Source organism: Pygoscelis adeliae, unplaced genomic scaffold (genome assembly GCF_000699105.1).
Source record: "Pygoscelis adeliae isolate BGI_AS28 unplaced genomic scaffold, ASM69910v1 Scaffold57, whole genome shotgun sequence".
Taxonomy (NCBI): Eukaryota; Metazoa; Chordata; class Aves; order Sphenisciformes; family Spheniscidae; genus Pygoscelis; species Pygoscelis adeliae.
The window spans coordinates 12,300,967-12,320,167 of record NW_008825615.1 but is presented as its reverse complement, the minus strand read 5'-3'; the positions used below and the strand labels follow the sequence as shown (position 1 = coordinate 12,320,167).

General features: G+C 35.3%; 1 protein-coding gene across 4 annotated transcripts in view; it reads left to right on the top strand.

Moving 5' to 3' along the window:
• PHF3 (PHD finger protein 3) overlaps positions 1-19,201 on the top strand; it is a 42,857-nt gene that overhangs the window by 9,945 nt on the left and 13,711 nt on the right. For 2 of the 4 annotated variants that reach the window (XM_009333166.1, XM_009333165.1), the window contains exons 2-8: positions 139-212; positions 470-631; positions 1,823-3,623; positions 14,659-14,986; positions 16,007-16,184; positions 18,629-18,779; positions 18,903-19,059. In XM_009333166.1, the coding sequence (XP_009331441.1) occupies positions 490-631; positions 1,823-3,623; positions 14,659-14,986; positions 16,007-16,184; positions 18,629-18,779; positions 18,903-19,059 (2,757 nt within the window). In that variant the 5' untranslated portion in view covers positions 139-212; positions 470-489. The remainder of the gene's footprint in view (positions 1-138; positions 213-469; positions 632-1,822; positions 3,624-14,658; positions 14,987-16,006; positions 16,185-18,628; positions 18,780-18,902; positions 19,060-19,201) is intronic. The other 2 variants (XM_009333164.1, XM_009333167.1) reach the window with 1 other exon arrangement.

The following is a 19,201-nucleotide window of genomic DNA, read 5'->3' as shown; positions in this document are numbered from 1 at the left end:
GGGTTGCAGATGCAGATATGTGATGTGGGTGGGACTTCGAGTTTTAAAATTGTATCCTATGAGAAAACTGTGATTTTAAGCTCTTTGCACTTCTGGATCAGCTCCTTCTGCTGTTTACCTTTCTTCACTCTTTCTTAGGTGGGAAGGGACAGTGAGGGACAGCTGATCCTCTAAGACTGGGGACCTTCCTGTGGCAAAAAAACAATAAAAATGTGAGTCCACCAAAAAGCTATAAGGACTATACAGAAATTTTAAGCTTTGGGTGATAGCTTCTTCTACACTGAAACTGCCTCACATGGGAATTTTCTGTCTTGCCTTTCTTCATTTTTTTCCTCTTTTGTTTGTTTTTAGATGGCCAATTTATTTATTTTTCCCTGTGTCTTCCCCTGTCTTGCTCAGCATTACAGCCACAACATTTTTTTGATCATTTTAAGTTTTAGGCTCTTTCTTGTTTGTTTGTTTTTTGCAGTTATTGGTCTTGATGATATTATGGACGAAGAAGGAGTTAAAGAGAGTGGTAATGACACCATTGATGAAGATGAGCTTGTTTTACCTAACAGGAATTTGAGGAGCCGTTGTGAAGAAACATCAGTCACATCACCAAGAAAATCACCACGTTTAATGGCACAAGGTGATCATTCAATAGGTTATGTGGTTTTGCACATTTGAAGTCAGCTGAATTTTTATAATCCCACACCCCCAACTTTTATAAACTTAAAGTAAAGCTTTGCTGTTTGGTTGTGTTGTGTGAATTCAAGTACAGACACTTCCTTTTTTATAAGCTGGAGCTAGAAGTTGGCATCCATAGGGTACTACTACTTTCTCTTTGTTAAATATTTGATGTCTTCCTTATGGCCTATGGTCCTTAAACTCATTTTTGAGATTTTGATCCTTTTACTTGGATCAGATTAGCACCGTGGTTCTTCACCAACAAAAGCATGTTGTATTTGCAAACAGCATTGGAATATTAGGTTAGCATGGCTCTTTATTTCCAATTAAAATTTTAATTCTATTTATTTTTATTTGTGTATTCTTTTTATTTTAAATTAGGTTATAGTAATTGCAGTCATAAAATCTTTCAGCAGAATATCTCGATATGCTTAATAAGTATTTTAATCAAATATTTAAATTCTGTGTGGTAGCTAATTGATTATGGTTAGGGTTTTTCTAACTTGTTGAACTGGTGGGGTTATTGCAGCTCAGCTTTTCCCCCCTATAGAGGAGGCTGAGTTAAAAAGATAAAATTACTTAATAGGGAAGTTAATTTAAATAAGAGCCTGTGGTACAAAGCTGGTGAATATGCTTTTTAAAAAGGCACTGGAACGGTGCTGGTTTAGAAAATGTAAGAGATGTTGTCAAGTGAGAATGTGACTGCATCTCAGATTCATATACTCTGTTCTCTAAAAGCTTTGTAAGCTTCACAGCTATACTTCTAATCACAGTATAACTTGTGCAATTTTCACTTGAGGTAGAAAAGGTTGAGCGGTCGAAAAGTAGAGTGGGGTTTGATTGTCTTTTTATCATTACTTCTGTTTTATACATACTATTCAGAACTTTCATAGCCGTTAGAATGATGAGATTTTTACATTCAAACTATGGCAGTATAAAATTGAAATGCAAGTAATTTATAACTTTTTAAAGTAGAGAGCTGGGGGAGGTTGTTTTGGGTTTTGGTTTTGGGTTTTTTTTAAGTTTAGTAAACAACTAAGTTTTAAGTTCTCTTTGTGTCCAGTAAGCTAAATCAGTTCTATTCTACATAAGTCTTGTGTTTGCAAAGAGCAGGACACAGTATACCTAAGACATTTTCTTTTTCCCTTCATAGAACCAGTACGGAGTTTGCGACAGAGCACGCTAGCCAAGCGTTCAAATGTTGCACCTCTTGTTAGTACCAAGAAATCATCTGTAAAAAGTGGATCTGCTCCAAAAACCGGACAGAAACAAGAGAGAAGTCCAGCTAAAGAGCCAGATGTCGCTGCACCCTTGAAAATAGAACAGCCTAAAGAAGTTAGGCGTAGTACAAGACGATCAGGACAGACAGAAGGAACAGCAGCAGCAGTAACAGCATCCCAAAGTAATACAAAATGTCTTCCTGGTCCTGAAGAGGTGAATGAAATAAAATCTGAAACCCCTGAGCAGTCAAAAATTGAAGAAACATCCCAGGAGTTAAGTTGTGCTAATTTAGCAGGAGCCTGTTCTCCTTCTCCTGGAGAAACAAAGGAAATAACAGAGGTTGCAACGAAGACTGAATCTGGGAGTGCTGAGTCAGTTTGTTCAGTATCTGCAGATACTGAAGTTACTGCAGTTAAAAATGAAGCAAATGATGTGATTGAATCAATGGGCTCTGAAACTTCTTCAGAAGAAAAGACTGAAAATAAAATGGAGGAATCGGAGAAGAAAACAGAAGAGCATGATCAAAGTGGGGTAACTGGAAAAGCTAATGATCCATCTAGTATTTGCGTGAATCCAAGTGAGACCTTTTCAAATTTGTCTAGCTCTGTAGAAGAGGAGGTTGATGGTAGTTTAGGTTCCCACAATGTGGAAGTTCCTGATGAAAATACACTGTCAGTAACAGAACTTGTAGATGATGACAAGGGAGTGGAGAAAACTGTAACTTCATCTGAGAAACTACTGGACAGTACAGAGTTTGATAATAAAGACTTGAAAAGTGAAGAGTTTACTTCTGCTGACCCAGGAAATAGCATTTTAGATAGCACTATTCTTGACCAAACAAACCAAAATGTACAGCAGCAGATCAGCAGTACTAAAGTAGAAGACTCTGAGGCATCAAAATTTCAGGACGATGATAAACAAATGAGCATTTCATCAAAATGTGAAAAGAACGTTAGGCCCCGGCATAGTAAAACTATAATACAGAATAAGCAAAATCTGACTGCAGGTACTCGACAGAAATCAGGTACAGTACAAGAAATAATGCGTTCAAGAACAAGAGCTGGTCTTACTATTTCAGGTCTTCACAGTCCATCTTCAGCAAGCCTGAAGCGGAATGCGGATGAGCAAGAGAGTCATCAGCATCCAAATAACCCAGTTAAAATTAGGAAGAAACAGTCTGATCTGGGTTTGAAAGCAAAGGGCTGTGTTTCAGGGGTGACCGTAAAAAAGCAGACCAATACAATGCTGAAGAAAATACCCCGAGTCCAGGCTTCTGGGCAAGTACAGAAGTCATCGATTCAAAGAGGAAGTGAGAAATCTCCTACTCATCAAAGCTGTTCTAAAGACACCCACCACTCTGTGCACCCATTATCAGGGCATGTTTCAAATCTTGGTCAGAAGCAAGCCCAGGGTCAGAAACACCAGCTTGCAACTGTGCTAAAAACAAATAGCTCCATAAAGGAAGAGGCAGAGACAAAAGATCCGCCTGTTGTAGAACATTTGAAGGAGGATGATAAAGAAAAGAACAAATCAAAAAGAATTGATAAGAATCTCCAACCTCGCCAGAGAAGAAGTAGCAAAAGTCTTTCACTTGATGAACCTCCGTTGTTCATTCCAGATAACATTTCAACTGTTAAACGGGAAGGCTTGGAACATACCTCTGCTAGTGAAAGCAAATATGTTTGGGTGCCCAACAAGCAGTGTGGCTTTTGCAAAAAGCCACATGGCAACAGGTGTGTGTGGCTTTGTGTCTGAGGAATTTATTATTGGTCTCAGAAGATAATTTTTTTTTCCCTCTCTTACCAAATGTTTCATACTGCTGGTGCCAAAACAAAAAGGCATAACCCTATAATGGAAGCCTGTCTGTTATACTGTCAATTAGTTCCCTTTGCACTCATACACTTTATTTTTGTCTTTTAAGTAGAGCATTAGAAAGTAGTTTGGCCAAAAATTTTTGCTAGAAATGTTATATTATATGAATACATTTTCTGAGGAATGTGTAATTCTGCTATGCTGTTAAAATACATATTTTAAACTTGACTTTTTTTTCATAGAAAAGAAATAAGACTAAGATGTCTGTGTTCCAGATTGTCATTTCCTTCTTTCCAGAGATGTCTTAGGTTGAAGGATCACCATCAACCAAAAAAATCAAACAATTGTTTGCATGTGACTTTCTTCTGGTAGAAGTGTGATTCTAATACCTAGAAATTCAGAGTTTTTTTCCAATTTGTATAATCATTGCTGTGAGGCTTTCGTGTAACAGGAGTAATGAAGGGGGGTTGGGGGGGGAAACATCAGTCTCAAAAAACCCCTATAAAACTTCCATGTGGGCATATCTGAAATTGCCTTTGACTAAACCTAATGAAGTTGCATCTGAAGTTGATAATGTCCCTCTGTGACAAAAGTTATTCTTCTGCACTGTAAGTGAACTGAAAAAGGCCATTGGGTTCCACTAATGAATTATCAATTCAAGAGTAAGAATTGCTTTATGACCACTTCTTAATTTCTGGCTTTAATATTGAAGTATTTTGTCATAGTTCCAGTTTTACCTGCCAGCTTTTTTTTTGCTTTTTTTTTTAATTAATTTCAAATTGAAGACGTTTCTGATTGGTCCTTTGCTTACATGAGAGAAACTTTTAATAGTAATTTTCAGTGAGTGTGCTTTAGAACTCTGTATATCAGAGTGAAATATGGAACAATTACCTTTGGTGCCTGAGGTTTTCATAGCCTTCATTTGTATCTGAGAAGAGGCCTTGTGAGTTTTATTGACTTATATCTCGTTTGAAAAACAAATATATAAAATTCATTTACTGTGCAGCTATAGTAACTGCATCAGTGTGGCCTATTAAAAGAATTAACGCTAGGTTTGCTCTGCCTGGTTGGTGAGAATTACCTGATTGAAGGGGCACTCAAACTTAGTTCTGTGTGTTTGTTTTTTTAAAAAAATCCTTTCATTGTTAGGACTGTCCCTTTACCATTTGTGCCTCTATAATAGTGTTTAATTTTATGCAGTTTGCATTTCCTTAGTTTTTATCGTCTCATGTGTTACCACAATGGTACATGGGTAGCCTGTATTTCAATGAATTGTTTACATTCAGAAAGGCTGCTTCATGATATGAAAATGCTTCTGTAGATATTTTTAAAGCAAAATGTGCATATTGGGGGTTTAAACTGCTTGATACCTGTTAAAAATTCAGCTTTGAGTTGAACTCTTCCTGTTTTCTTGTTCTGAATGTCTTGTTAGAGTACAGAAAGTCTTGATTTTTAATACTAAATGGATCTAACCAATACTAGGAAGATACAGCAGTGAGGCAGAACTAAATCTGCTTGTTTTAGTTTATAAAGCCAAAGTAATGCTACAGAAGATAACATGCTATGCATTGATATAGGATTAAATGCAAGAAACCAATTTTGCATCGCCAGCTCTTACTGCCACTAGAAGAATAGTCTAATGTATGGATCACTAGCTGAGGTCGGATTGGGTTGCCACAGATGGTGATCACGGGTATCCTCAACTTTGTAATGTCAGTCTTATCATAGAATCATAGAATCATAGAATCATTAAGGTTGGAAGAGACCTCCAAGTCTTGTTAAGATTATTAATTTTTTTTAATATGTCTGTGTTACAAAACTGTTGACACAGCCAGCAGTTTCAGCGGAAAAAGATCAGATTTGCTAAATGGAGAAAGATATTTAGTACCTAAACACAGAATTTTTGTATATAGAATGTGACTGAGACACACTAGTGGAGTGAGGAAGCTTGCAGTATTGAGGCCCATGCTTAATAATAAAAGACTTAAGACTGTCACTCCAGCACTTTTTATCATCACTATTCTAAAAAATGAAGTTTTAATTTGTTCAAATTACTTCTATTTTGTAGTTGTACGCTACAAATAAAAACTCTTAAACCTTTCGGGTTCGCTTGATGTCATTGATACAAGAGGAAGCAAAACTCTTACCTCAAGTGCCTTGGCATTTTTGTACTTGTATAGTTATTGATGCAAGAACAAGAAAACGTTTTCAGTACAGCTTTAAAAAGCTTAATATGATAAATTTCACTTTTATTGCTTGGAAAAACATCAAAACTATCAAAATTGACTATAGTGATAAGGTTTTTTTTCCATTCACTTTGTGGATTGCTTTTCAAGGAATTTTTGTTTCCCTTTTGTAACAGCCTAGCTGGCCAGCCTGTTTCCTTTTTTTTCCCTCTGTTCATTGTATAGGAGAAAAGGACAAAATGTGAGACACAAATGTTGTTAGATGACAGTAAGTTCAACAAATGTCAAAGGCAGAGCTAAGATATGAAACAATATTTGTGTTTATATCCTCCTCTACGGTGACTTAAACTTTGGAAGTTTTTATCAATGCTGCGATACAAGTTACTTGTAGAAAAAGAAGTTGAACTGAAGTTGCAGCCCTGAGTTGGGAAATAATGTGCATAAGAGCTTTGCAGTATGTCATGTTAATGAAACACCTTTAGAATTCAGGCTGCAAAATAAGTCACTTGAACTTTTTTGTATTCCCTACAATAAATGCAAAGCCACTAACTTGTTGATAATGGAATCAAGCTTGGAATCTTGCTTGGAAACTTGATTCAGGCCGAAGATAATGTGTGGAGGTCGTTTCATCAGCCTTGTTTGTGTACAGAATCCCCAAAGAGGGATGTTTACGTAGGCCTTTCACAACCCCTGAGTAATCTTGCTGTGCCTGCTAGAACAACAGTAGAAGAATGATGGTACTTGTATGTTGTTTAATTTCAGAATCAGCACCTGACAAATGGATTCAATTTACATCTTTAGGAATACGTGCAGTAATTTGCTGACCGCAAGTGAAGTCAAAGCATGCTTACCTGGCACTGCAGATACAATGCATTTAGCTGGAAAAGGAGGAATCCTTTTGTAGAAACATGTGATTTGCATGATCAAAAAAGTTTACAAGTTATAACGTGTCTTGCTTTAGAAAAGCCATGCCTGTTGTTTTTTTTTTTTTTTTTCTGTTAATAGATCGTAATTCTTTGGCACCTGAGCTTTGAACAGTGACTATTCGTGCTCCGTTTTCCACTTGTCTTGATGCTTATAAGCTGGAACCAACATAGCTGTTTTGTATTTTATATCTTCCTTCCTTCCAATGTTCGGCTTTAGGACTAATTGTTTCAGTGTGTTTGCTTGATGTATTGTGTTGATTCCCATTCAGAGATTTACCTTTGCAACATAACTAAAAAATAATTGTTCTTTCATATGAAAACTAAACCCTATGTTTCTGGGCAAGTCAGGTAATTACAATGTAACTTTTTGTACTTAGTAATTTTCAGCACATCTGAAACTTTTTTTTCAGTGCAAAGTTCGAATTATTGTTGTTACTCATTATAGTATTGCTTTCAACTTGTTTAACTTTGCCATTGTGTTCCCATATTGCTGTCAGATGTTTTCTCATCAGCTAATAACATAAATCATACACATAAATTTGTGTATGGTGCATATCACATAGAAAAATGTTACAGACTGAGGTTACTACCTCAACTTCTTAATGAGTTCAAGTGATGTTGAAAATATTAAGCTTTGACATAAACAATAGTTATTTTTCCTGAAGACAGATTGAAGCTCTTTAAAGATAGTTGAAGAAAAAAAAAAATATTTAATTTCTTGGCATAGAGCTAGATGAAGGTGGTAGCTCTGCAGACATTGAGAGATCTGCTAATGTAAGATTTCTTCTTCTATGCATCATATGCATCCTTCTGATGTAAGGGCTCATATTCTAAATTTCTCCAGTTTTCACTGTAGATGTTCCAAGTTCTCTGCAGGCTGGAGGGCTGAACTCATTCTTTTCTTGTACAGATAGACAAAACCTAACTGATGTTTTGCAGATTGTCTCCCTTGTCTTCACTCTGTCTTCTTTAATGGAAGAAGTTCCACCAATTTCTGATTAATAATTCATAGTACATAACTTGAGATATTCTATTTCTAAGCAAATTTTCTAGAAAGCATTATATCACGAGGAAAGTTTGTAGCTTTAATTTGTTGCTGGTGACTTCCTCTTTTGATTTCTGCAGTTCTAGTAAGGTTTTTTTAATAGGCTGTGGGAGTTTGGGCATTCTCTTTTGTTGTTGTTTTGTGGGGTTTTTCTGTTTTTTTTTTTTGTTTTGTTGCTTGGGATTTGATCATGCAGTTTGTGTGGTCAGACACAAACCGGCCACCTCAGAGCTCACAGAAAAATTAAGAGATGCAGGACCAGAGTTTTACTTAAGGTCTTCTTTTTCCCCGCATTTCAATTCTGCTTTAATATAGAGGAAAAGTTAGTAATGTTGTAAAAGGCAATTAATTGGAAAGTGCAGGAGTTGATTTAGCAAAGATAGAGTATTCCCGATCTCTTGCATACACATAGTCACTAAAAAGATTCTGCACAACTGTAATACAGAAAATTACTTTGGCTGATGAAGTTTAAAAAAAAAAATAATAATCTGAAAACTGGTTTTTCCTGTAGCGAAGATTATTAGGACATTTGTTTTTTGAAAGTAGTGCTCATACTTCAGTAAACTATTTTGGAACCAGGCGATCATATAATTTGTACAGCCAATACAAAAGAGCGTGGTTGAGGAAGGAGATTAAGGCTCCGAACTTATAACTACCCTTAAGTTACATGTGCATATTTTTTTAAGGGTGGATGCATATATAGCAAATGAATCATTATTGTAACAACATTCTTCACAAGAAACGGTAATTAGAATAATTATGATGCCTTAGTTCTAGTACATGTTCATTGAATAGTATGAGTATGTTAAACTGCAGATTATGCAAGAGGTTATCAGTTTACAGTCGTGGATGATGCTTTTAAGTTTTCTGCCTCTGTTACTGCTTTCTTCCACTGTGAAAAGTCCTGCAACATTAAAAGCTGTCATCCATGTCCAGCCACAGCTGTAGAAGAACTGAATGACAGCATAAACAAAATAGCATTGTAATGTATAATTAAAGAATGGAAGGACTCCAGTGTATTTTATATTTACAGCTGTACCATTTTATTAGTAGTTTTTTATATGGATTATATTACTCTGCTGCGGTATTGGTAGGATTATTATTAATACTAGTACCATTAGTGAATCAAGAAAATGGATAGCATGAGTTGCCTAAAATACATAGTTTTATAAAATGTGTGTATATATACAGTTTACAGAACGTACGATCCTGATGCTGCAAGATGCAACGTGTGGGTAGAATCCACTGGTAATGGAGCTTCCCTTAATGAGATTTTTTTTTTTTTTTTTTTTTTTACAGATTTGTGATTAATGTTAAGAGATGTATTGTACCCATTTTTTTCAGGGTTTTGGGAAGTTCAGTGATTTTGATTTTCCTGGTTTGTTGGGCACGTTTCATGCATTCACCTTTAGTTCAGAGAGCATAGGGTTGCTTGTGTCCCTGCTTGCTTCCTTTTTGGAGAGGTTCATGTAACATTAAAAACAAAGGAAAATATGCCTTTAGGGAAAAAAAAGACTTCTGTATTACGTAAAAGATGGCTTATTGATATTTAATACTTAGGAAATAAGTTTGCAGTGTCTCTTTCCTATGCTGCAAATTCTGTGTGAAGAGACCTGCTTATAGTGTTTCTTTGAAGACAGGTTGTTCTTGTTTCTAGAAAATCAAAACCTGAAAAATCATCAGTCACCTGTGTTAGACTTGCATGAAAAGCAAACAAGAGAAACTGCTCATGTATATATGCTCTGATAACAAGGTAGTGTTAATTTTTTTTGAGAACCACTTGTTTCATTGAGGTTTGAATCAAGGCCCATACTACTTCACTGATGTGGAACATAGGCTTCTGCTAAAGCTGCTGTGAATATCTTCCTCAGTTTCTGTGGGAGTGGAGCGGGTTGGTTAAGTTTAAGCCTGTCAGCCATTATTCCTTCTTCTGCTAGTAACACCTTTATTAGCTGAAGGAAAAACAGTTGCCTCCATGCAGTGTCTCTGCTTTAAGGTTGACTGGACTGTAGTGTTAATGCAGCTGAGACACAGTTGTAATGTTAATACAAGTTTAGAACAAATTTTATAGAAGATTGGTGAACAGTGCAGATGTGGGACATGCTTTTAAGTCCATCAACTTTTTAAAAGTGCGTGAACATTCATTGTATTCCTCTTAGGTGAGTTCAGGGTTAGGGTGTCCTTTTGAATAGTGTAAGTGTTGCAGTTTTTTTGTTAAGATTTGTTGCAGTGTTTTCCCTATGTTATGTACAACAAATGCAAAGGACTAAAGAGAGTCAGTTATTTCTGAAGTAAATAATTTTCTCTGGCAATGCACCTTACATTATTAATTAATCTTAAAATGCTGATTACTGGTCCCCACTGAACTATTCTGACAGCTCCCAATTTTTTTGTCTTTTATTTTACTCATAAGTATGGCTTTACAACAAACAATTGGTTTATGAATAAGATGGTTTCTGCCCATTTTACTTGTAAAATCTTATTTCACAGTAATGGATTTCTCTGGAAACTTGCTTTTGTTACATAAATTGAATGTATGTAAATTAATTTTAAAACATGGCCTGTATATTTTGAAAATAAATCATCCAAGCCTGAGTTTTTCATCGAACAGATGAATTTAATTCCAAAACATTGGAAGAGGCTGCCCAGGGAAGTGGTTGAGTCACCATCCCTGGAGGTATTTAAAAGACGTGTAGATGCGGCGCTTAGGGACATGGTTTAGTGGACATGGTGGTGTTGGGTCGACGGTTGGACTCGATGATCTTAGAGGTCTTTTCCAACCTTAATGATTCTATGATTCTGTGAATTTACTACAAATAACACACCAAAGAAAATCTCCCAATCCTAAGAGAGATTGTGGAAGGTTTGCATTAACTATTGTCTCTCTCTTTTTATGTATCATCTATTACTTTTTGATTTTAAGGTGCATCTTTTCATGCCGATGTGTGGACTACCAAGAGGATTCTTTAAAAGGAATGAAACAATAACATACTCTGTGCAAAGGTCCCAGTGAACTATAGTACTGTCTGCTGTCACCTGTCAGCTCTTTTTAGATTTTTCTTGTTATATTAAAGTCCAGTGAAAGCAATTCTGTTATTGAATGAGGCATGATTTAATATTTTAAAACACGTTTTTCTTTCTCTTTCAGCTTTACATCTTCCAATCCAGCCTTACAACATGGGTAAAACTTCTGCACTTCAAACTTGAAGCAATCTACAGTCAGAAACTTTGGTGTTTTAATAGTCCAAGATATCAGAACCTCTTCGGTCACAACTCTGACAGCTGTGCAAGAGGACATCCTTGATCCTTCAAGCCAGGCTTCAGTTTCCCTTGACTCCCCTTTTTAGTCTTTGAGCATTGCCCGTGACCCAATTGTAATTGCTGTTACAAATCGTAATTGTGTTTTGTGTGCAGATGAGTGCAACAGATAAAGATGTAAAAGTAGCCTTATGGTAAAAAGGATTATTTATATTACCGGTATCAAAATCAGTATGTTCTCTCCCAGCCTCAGAAGTCGCAGTCTTGCAGTTGACTAGTGTGAAAATACTAGTAGAAATAGTGGATTTTTTTAGGCAGGCAGCACCAATATTTTTATTACCATTTTGTATAACTAGGTTTAAGAAAGACAATTGTAAATACTACATTCTGTTTTATAGTACAGGCTTCATGGACATTTCCAGGTTGTCTTTGTAATCTTAGTTTCTGAATCCTGAATTCTGACATTTTATTGTGTGTGTTTAAATATAGTGTAATTGAAACCTTACTGTGAAGACTGGAATGAAGCCAAATGGATTTTCCATCTTCAGTAGTTTGCTTAAGATGGCTTGAATGACATTTGTCTGTCTTGGTGTATATTTTTAGTGAAGAATGATCTGTTTCTGAGCTGAATTCATTATAGGTTTTTACTTTTTTTTTTTTTTTGATAGGCCTGAGAATAAAGATTTAAGACTGGATGCCTATCTGGTGCTTTACTCATCATACACTATCCTATTGCCCACTTACTATGGGTGAGCTAAGCTGAAAAATTCCATGTGCTGTCAATTTAAAGTTGAAGATGTGCAGCATCTTGTGTATTTTAGTCTCTGGAGTTCATCTCTGCTTTTTTGCAAATTTAGTCTCTTTTCTAAATAATCAAAATTTTGTTTTGGTTGCTGAAGGTTGCAATCTGCCATGCTCATTTAACAAATTAGTCTCCAATGCCTGAATTTCCAAACAGGGAAAAAAATAGATATATTTTTAATAAAAAAATCAAGTAGTAGTTGTGGCTTCAAGACAGTGTATTCTTGGTTTCCTTCTATTTTTGACTGAAAGGCATTCATTCAGTAGTACACTAAAATATCCTTTAAGCAAGAAGCACTTGACTGTATGCTTTGATCTTATTTCAGCTCTGTAGAAAATCTTATGTTTGGACTTTTTGTAACCGGTTTTGGTATTCCCAAAGCTTTACTAATATTTTCTTGCAGTGGTGCGAGATGTAACCTATGTAAAGCATCCTCTTGTGCATCCTTGCAGTTGTGAAATAGACACTTGCGCTGTATTTCCTGCCATCATGTGTTTGGCTCCAGGCTCTCAGAAAGGAGCAGTCATCTCATGCGTTAAAGCCCTATCGCTTCTCTCTTGTTTTCCTGTTGTGTTTATGAATGTTACGGTATTACGCTGGTAAGACCATCAGAAGCAGTTGTCCCCTAATGTTACCTTTCTTGTATCTTCACTTTGCTGGAACATGGATCTGAAAAGATTGAGGTACTGACAGAACGTGAAGGAACCTCTGCCTTCCTAAATGAAACTACTAGATAGATGGGCAGATAACTGTTTGCTAGTCATGACTAATACCAAAAATGTACTTGCAGCTCAGAAAAAAGAAAATTAAAAAAGAGAAAATAGTTTTCTTCACAAACCAGATTAAAAACTGGTTTATTCAAATCTAGCAAACAGCATCATAGGCTAGTGAAGCTGGAAATGACCTTTCTCTCAGACTGCTGGAGCTTTAGAGCTTCTCACGCTCATTTTGCATCAAAATGCTATTTACTTCAGCAGAATTTAATCCTGATTTATTTTGGGTAAGCAAGGACAGAACATAAAGCCACAACGTTTTCTTCTTTCCTCCTCTTGTGTTTCAAACATCTGCTGTTAAATAGATATTTCATCTCTTGAGATACCTGTAGTTTCTTGAATATAGTACCTGCATCAAACCATCTGGAGCGTTCATCTTCAGTTCTGGTGAATGAGAGTCCCCCTAAGCATGTTCTGTAATACATGGTTTTGCAAAGTAGGTAAGTCAGCAGATAGCAGATCCTAGCCTTAATAGGAACATACATACATTAGGAATCATTTTCCTTAAAATCATCTTATGAAAGAGATCTATAGGATATTGGATTAAAGAAACAGGGTTTACAGGTCAGTGTATTTAGCTTGTTAAATATATTGCTGAAACAACCAGCTTTTCATTGAAATACTTTTTAAATCAGGTCTGTCTTCTATAGAATTTAAAAACTAATAATTCAGTACATTTTTCAGTATTGACAAAGCACTCACACTTTTCATAATACACTTGCAGTCTTTCTGGATTTTCTTCATCCAGACAATATATATCGTAGTACATATATTTAATATATTTTATGTAAGTATAAAGCAAAAAAAGATATAAAAGGGGAAAGAGAATGTAAGTGGATAATGCGAGAGATCTTCCTACATAATTTGAAAGCACATCTTTAATAATGATACTAGATTCATTAATATAAGAAAGGATTATAAAAAATAATCACTACCAATTAAGTCTCCTGAAATAGATATATTGAGGTGTTTAACCTGTCTAACATTGAAATTCCACATCCTTCCAAAATAGTTCCACTGGAAGTTGTACCTTTCAGTGCATTTAGGTACTAGTGATACCTAATGAAGTTTTCAAAATGCTTCTGCAAAATAGTCAGAAATTATGGTTTTATTTTAGACCAAGTAATCTTTACAATACTTTGAAAATATTATCCGTACCTAAAGTTACTTTTACTTTCAAAATAATGAAACAGTTTAAGTGACTGTGAGGTGAAAAGTGTCCTTTAAATGATACTCATTTTAGTGTTTGAAACATTCTTTAAATAACTACTAGTTCTGAATAAAATAGCTGAGCAACACAAAAGTGGCATGTACCTTATTTAAAACTAGCCAATCAGTCACTGCGAGCTAGCCAGATATAGTTGGGAGCCAAACTCCTGGCCCCATATTCACTAGTAATTCAGTAATTATGGTCTAAGGAATGATCAACTCATTTAGAGTATCTTAATATTTCTGTACTGATCATATTTGTCAAAAACGCTCAAACATCTCTTACTGCTGTGGAAGATTGCAGTCAATACATTTCTGCTGTAAGGATGATGATATTTGAAGGAAAGCAAGGATAATACGCTCTTGCCAGAAAACTTTAATTTCAAGTCTTTTCAAACAAAAGTTCACTGGTTTTGAGAGTTGTGGGTTTTTATTTTTTTTTAATATTGCTATCAATTATTTTTTAATAGTCTGAAAAAATCCTGTTGGTAGGATTTGGGGGCAGGTTACAAAAAGCATAATGAGGTTATGATATTCTCTTGGACTATTGCAAAAGGCAAAAAACCCCCTGTTTCTCAGGAAGATCATACCATGTCGTAAGGCTGGAGATGGATGTAAAGCTACAAAGAAAATCGCTCACCAGGTAAGAAGGAATTGTTGAGAAGCACAAATCAAAACAAGTATAGAACATTCTGCTTAAATTGCTGTATCTTCTTTTGTAGTCTGTACGCTGACTTCTGTCTTATTTTGTTTTCAGATTTATGGTAGGCTGTGGTAGATGTGATGATTGGTTTCATGGTGATTGTGTTGGACTGAGTCTTTCTCAAGCGCAGCAGATGGGTGAAGAAGATAAAGAGTATGTATGTGTGAAATGCTGTGCTGAAGAAGACAAAAAAATGGAGTGTTTTGATCAAAGTGTACCAGATACTCAAGTGAAACTTGAAATCCATAGAGAAGAAAAAGCAATTGAGTGTGAAAAACCAGGGATGTCGAAGCAAACACCTACTTGTAATCTAAACGTAACAACTGAAAAAACAAAGCAAACGGAGGACACTGGGAAGCACAAAGTCAAAATATTCAGACGGGTGAGTCTTATTTAATGCTTAAAGTTCTGTTAATTATTGGGGGTAGAAGGAGTTTCCTCCTAACCCTCTGCCATTTAAAACACCATATGTCAAACTTTTTTGTGAATCTAATATAAAACTTCTCCGTTATTATTTTCAGAGTTACTTCATTTTCTAACTGGCTTCACTCTTTCGAGATGATACTGCTAAACTACTCCTATACTGAGCAGGGTTATGTACACATCATATGCATGTGTGTATATACACCTATAAATATAGGTGTATATAGAAATGGTGAAGAACTTAGTGCATTTTTCTTTCAGATTTCTAAACTTTTACAGGACATCTGTCAATTCGCTGTGTGATAGAAACCACAGATCTTTTAAATATCTATAAAACAATATGAAAACAGTATTTTAGTTTCCATTGTTTTAACTTCAGATTGTATGTAGAAGAAAATGCCTAAAATTTTAATTAGGGCCTTTCTACTTTCTGTGTGTCTCATTTTACTAATCAAAGGATAATTTGCAAGAGCAGTGAGATGTTTTTATTACAGTTCTTTAGAGTCTTTTAGTATATAGTGTCCTATTCATCATAACTTAATCATCAGTAATCCTTTTTGTCATTTCTGAATAGTAGTATTGTAATTCTGACATGTAAGCTATTCTGTTTAATTTAGGTTTACATGTGCTTTCTAAACCTAAGTGACTTCCTGTGGATACTGGCTAAAACTGGTTAAGGGGCATTCATTGGTATCCCTGGCTTTTTAAAATAGCTGAAAACAGTAGTTTTCAACATAGGCTTAACTGCAAACTGCCCGTGATGTGTCTTCGGCCAATATTTCAAAGAGATTGTTAAGCAGTACTTGGCAGTAATTTGGGGTATTGTTCAGTAACTTTTCAGAAAATACTATACGGTAGTGCATACATCCAGGGAATTCATTATACAGTATACTTAAAAAAATGGGAAAAATGAGTGATAATTACATAGTGGTTCATTGTAGCATTCAGTAGCATGCTAACGTGTAAATATTTATTTCAGGAATCTGGTGATGGGAAGAACTTGTCAGAGTCCAGAGACTTGGATACTAAAAAAGGGCAACATGTTCCTGCTCGAAAAGGATCACAAACTGCTGTAATTCCTCGGCGGTCCCCTGAAGATAAAAACGAAAAAATAAGTAAAGAGTCCCTTAGTGTTGTTGAAAGATCCACGAAATCAGGTAGTGAGGTTTGGTGAAGTACTCCACGCTGTAATTCAGATATGTTCAGTGAAGAATGATGACTTCTGTTACAGTATCAGTTTTTCAAACCACATGTGATGGTGATCTGAAGAGCTGTTTGTTCTCACGATGTTTATGATCTTTATTTCTCATTTCTTTTTAAATTTTACTTAGCAGGTAAATGTTTCCTGTGTAGATGTGTGAGTGTTTCCTAGTTTCCTATCTGAATAGTAGAGGATGCTCACATAATCAAGAGTGGGAGAAAAAGTACACGAAGACATCTCTGTATTAAACTTTATTTCACATTGCAGAAAACTTTGAAATACTCTTAAAATACTATGAAATACACAATGTACATCAAAGTGATTTAACTGCTATATAAATTATACTTTGACTTACTGATGTCTTTTGCACAAATTGACAAATGATTGTATCAACTCATTTCAAAGGGGAACATTATATTGCGCACTGAGCCACCAGATTTTCATCTAAATTTTATTCGAAAGGTTGAAGTATTTCCCCTCCCAGCAACCTCTGTCCCCTCCCCAGCTCCCTTCCAGGAAGCATTATTCTTCTAAAATCATGGTAATATGGAATTGTCATTTGGGACTGAAATCTCAGCAGAAAGGTAGTGAGGTTTTGTGTGAGAACTGTCTTTAACTCCTAAACTCAAGCTTTGAATTCTTGTTTAAGAAAAAATAAATCTGCTCTTTTGGACTTTTGCCAATGCTGATGCATTTTAGAAACTCTTTTTGATGGAAGAAAACAATTGAAAATGTCAGGGTTAAATGTAAATCTAAATGTAAGTATTTTATACTGAATGGTATCTTTTAGACTTCAAATACCTTGTTGTTCAACTTTGAAATTCTGAGTCACAAAATAATTGACATCCTTTTTCACTGCAAATTACATGGAGTGAAATGAGTCTTTGGCATCCGTGAAATAATTGAATTGTTCTAAAATATATTAATTGAACTAGGAGATGAAAAAAAGATTTTTACAATGACGATTTCAGAATAGAAGCTAATCTTAAAAATGATTTTTAACAGAGGGGAGGCTTGGCGGTCTCATTTAGGACAATTAGCATAAAATTGTTAAGCAGCACATTTGTCTTAATCTCTTAACTGCTTTGAATTATGCTTACAGTGGCATATAGTGGCATCACTTCACTGTTACAGGACTGTGTTTTCAGATGGTTGAAACTGCCAAAGTGTTGCTGGCATGTGGAGGTTTTCCATTTTCCCTGACTCCCTCAGGCTACAACTTTGAAAAGGTTTTAGTCCAGTTCTTCATCCTCCTTCTGAGGAGGAGATGAGCAAAAAAGTATACTGAGCAAATAAAAGCATTATTAGAGCTGCTTTACTTAACAAGCCTAGCATATTCGTACTTGAGATCACAGCATGGAGTGGCAAACAGCTGTCTCGGGTCTGTACCACCTTGCTGGTGGGGAAGGGGAAATCAGTAATTTGATGGGGATCATAGTCGCATTAATGAGAGAGTTGACGATCCAGCCACGCAGTCTGCCCAGTGGAAAATAAAATCTGTCGTCTTACAGCTACTTGAAAATGTAGTTAGTTTGCTTCTGGTATTAATGCATTTTAAGTTGCGCTCAGTAGGTGAAAGTAGTAATAAAGAAATCAAACACTCAAATTGGATCTTTATCAGTCTTAAATTTGTTTCTTTTTTCAATGTAGGAAGTAATAATAAGTAATAAATTAATACTTTTATTTCCCATTGCTTTCATAAATAGAAGGCTACTGCTCTAAATTAGTGACATGTTCACATGCTGAGACAAATGAGCTTTCAGTTGACACACTGAAAATTAACGTTTGAAGGAATTTGGGTTTTTTGCTTTAATGATTTTAATTTGATAAGAATTTTCCATTTTTTGTATTATTTATGACACAAACCTTATAATGACCTTGTTTAAGAGTGTCTTGTTAGCTGAATTAGAAGCTGAGATTACTATAACTGAAATAATTTTGGTGGCTAACAGATACGGAAATGCTAAATTTAATGAAAAACGCTATTTTAAAGTGAAGTTTAATATACTTACAAGTGCTTCCCAGTATATTATTTCTCAGTTTACTCATTGAAAATTAATCTATGCTTTTGCAAAAATTCAGAGTCAAAAATCCTACTTAAGATCAAGCTAATAAGCACTGGTCATCTTAGTTCAGTGTAGAAGAAAATACCTGAAGTCAAAGAGCAAAAGTCCTGTTTGTTTCTGCTAAGGAAGTTTTTTCTGGGTTAATTTATGTAAGGCAAAATCCAAACCAAATTAGAAAAAAAAACGAAAACCAACAACCCTGTGAGTCCATTCCTTCTCCTTGAAGGTCAACTCTTAGCAGTTTAAAAATAAAACTTCATGGCATCTAGCAACAGTAAAAGTTATAGCAGTGGCTTGAGTAGCTTACAATTTTTAACTCTGTGTCTTTTGGTAGGTGTTCACGAGAAACAAGAAATTAAGAAAAAGAAAAATGAGAAAGGATCCATTAGTGCAACACACCTGCCAGCCGTGCCAGCTCCCAAACCTTCTGCTGATCAGATAAGACAAAGTGTCAAGCAGTCTCTTAAGGAAATTCTGATGAAAAGGTAAAGATATATTATTAAATGAAATTATTAATTTGTGTTTGTAATTATTTTCTTTCAGAAGGCAGAGAAAAAAATATTAATTATTTGGAAACATTTGGTAATTTCCGTTGTGTTCTCTCACAGACTGACAGACTCCAGTTTAAAGATTCCTGAGGAGAGAGCAGCAAAAGTTGCCACAAGGATTGAAAGAGAGCTGTTTTCTTTTTTTCGTGACACTGACTCGAAGTATAAGAACAAATACAGGAGCTTAATGTTCAATCTAAAAGATCCTAAAAATAACGTATGTATTACTTGTCTGTTACGCTTTACAGAAATCCTTTATTTGCTGTAGGTTAAAGAAACAGTATTCTATGTAGATACATTATGAATCCTTTCACAATTTATCCTGTTTGTTATTTTTTTCTGTAGGTTTCCTCATCTCT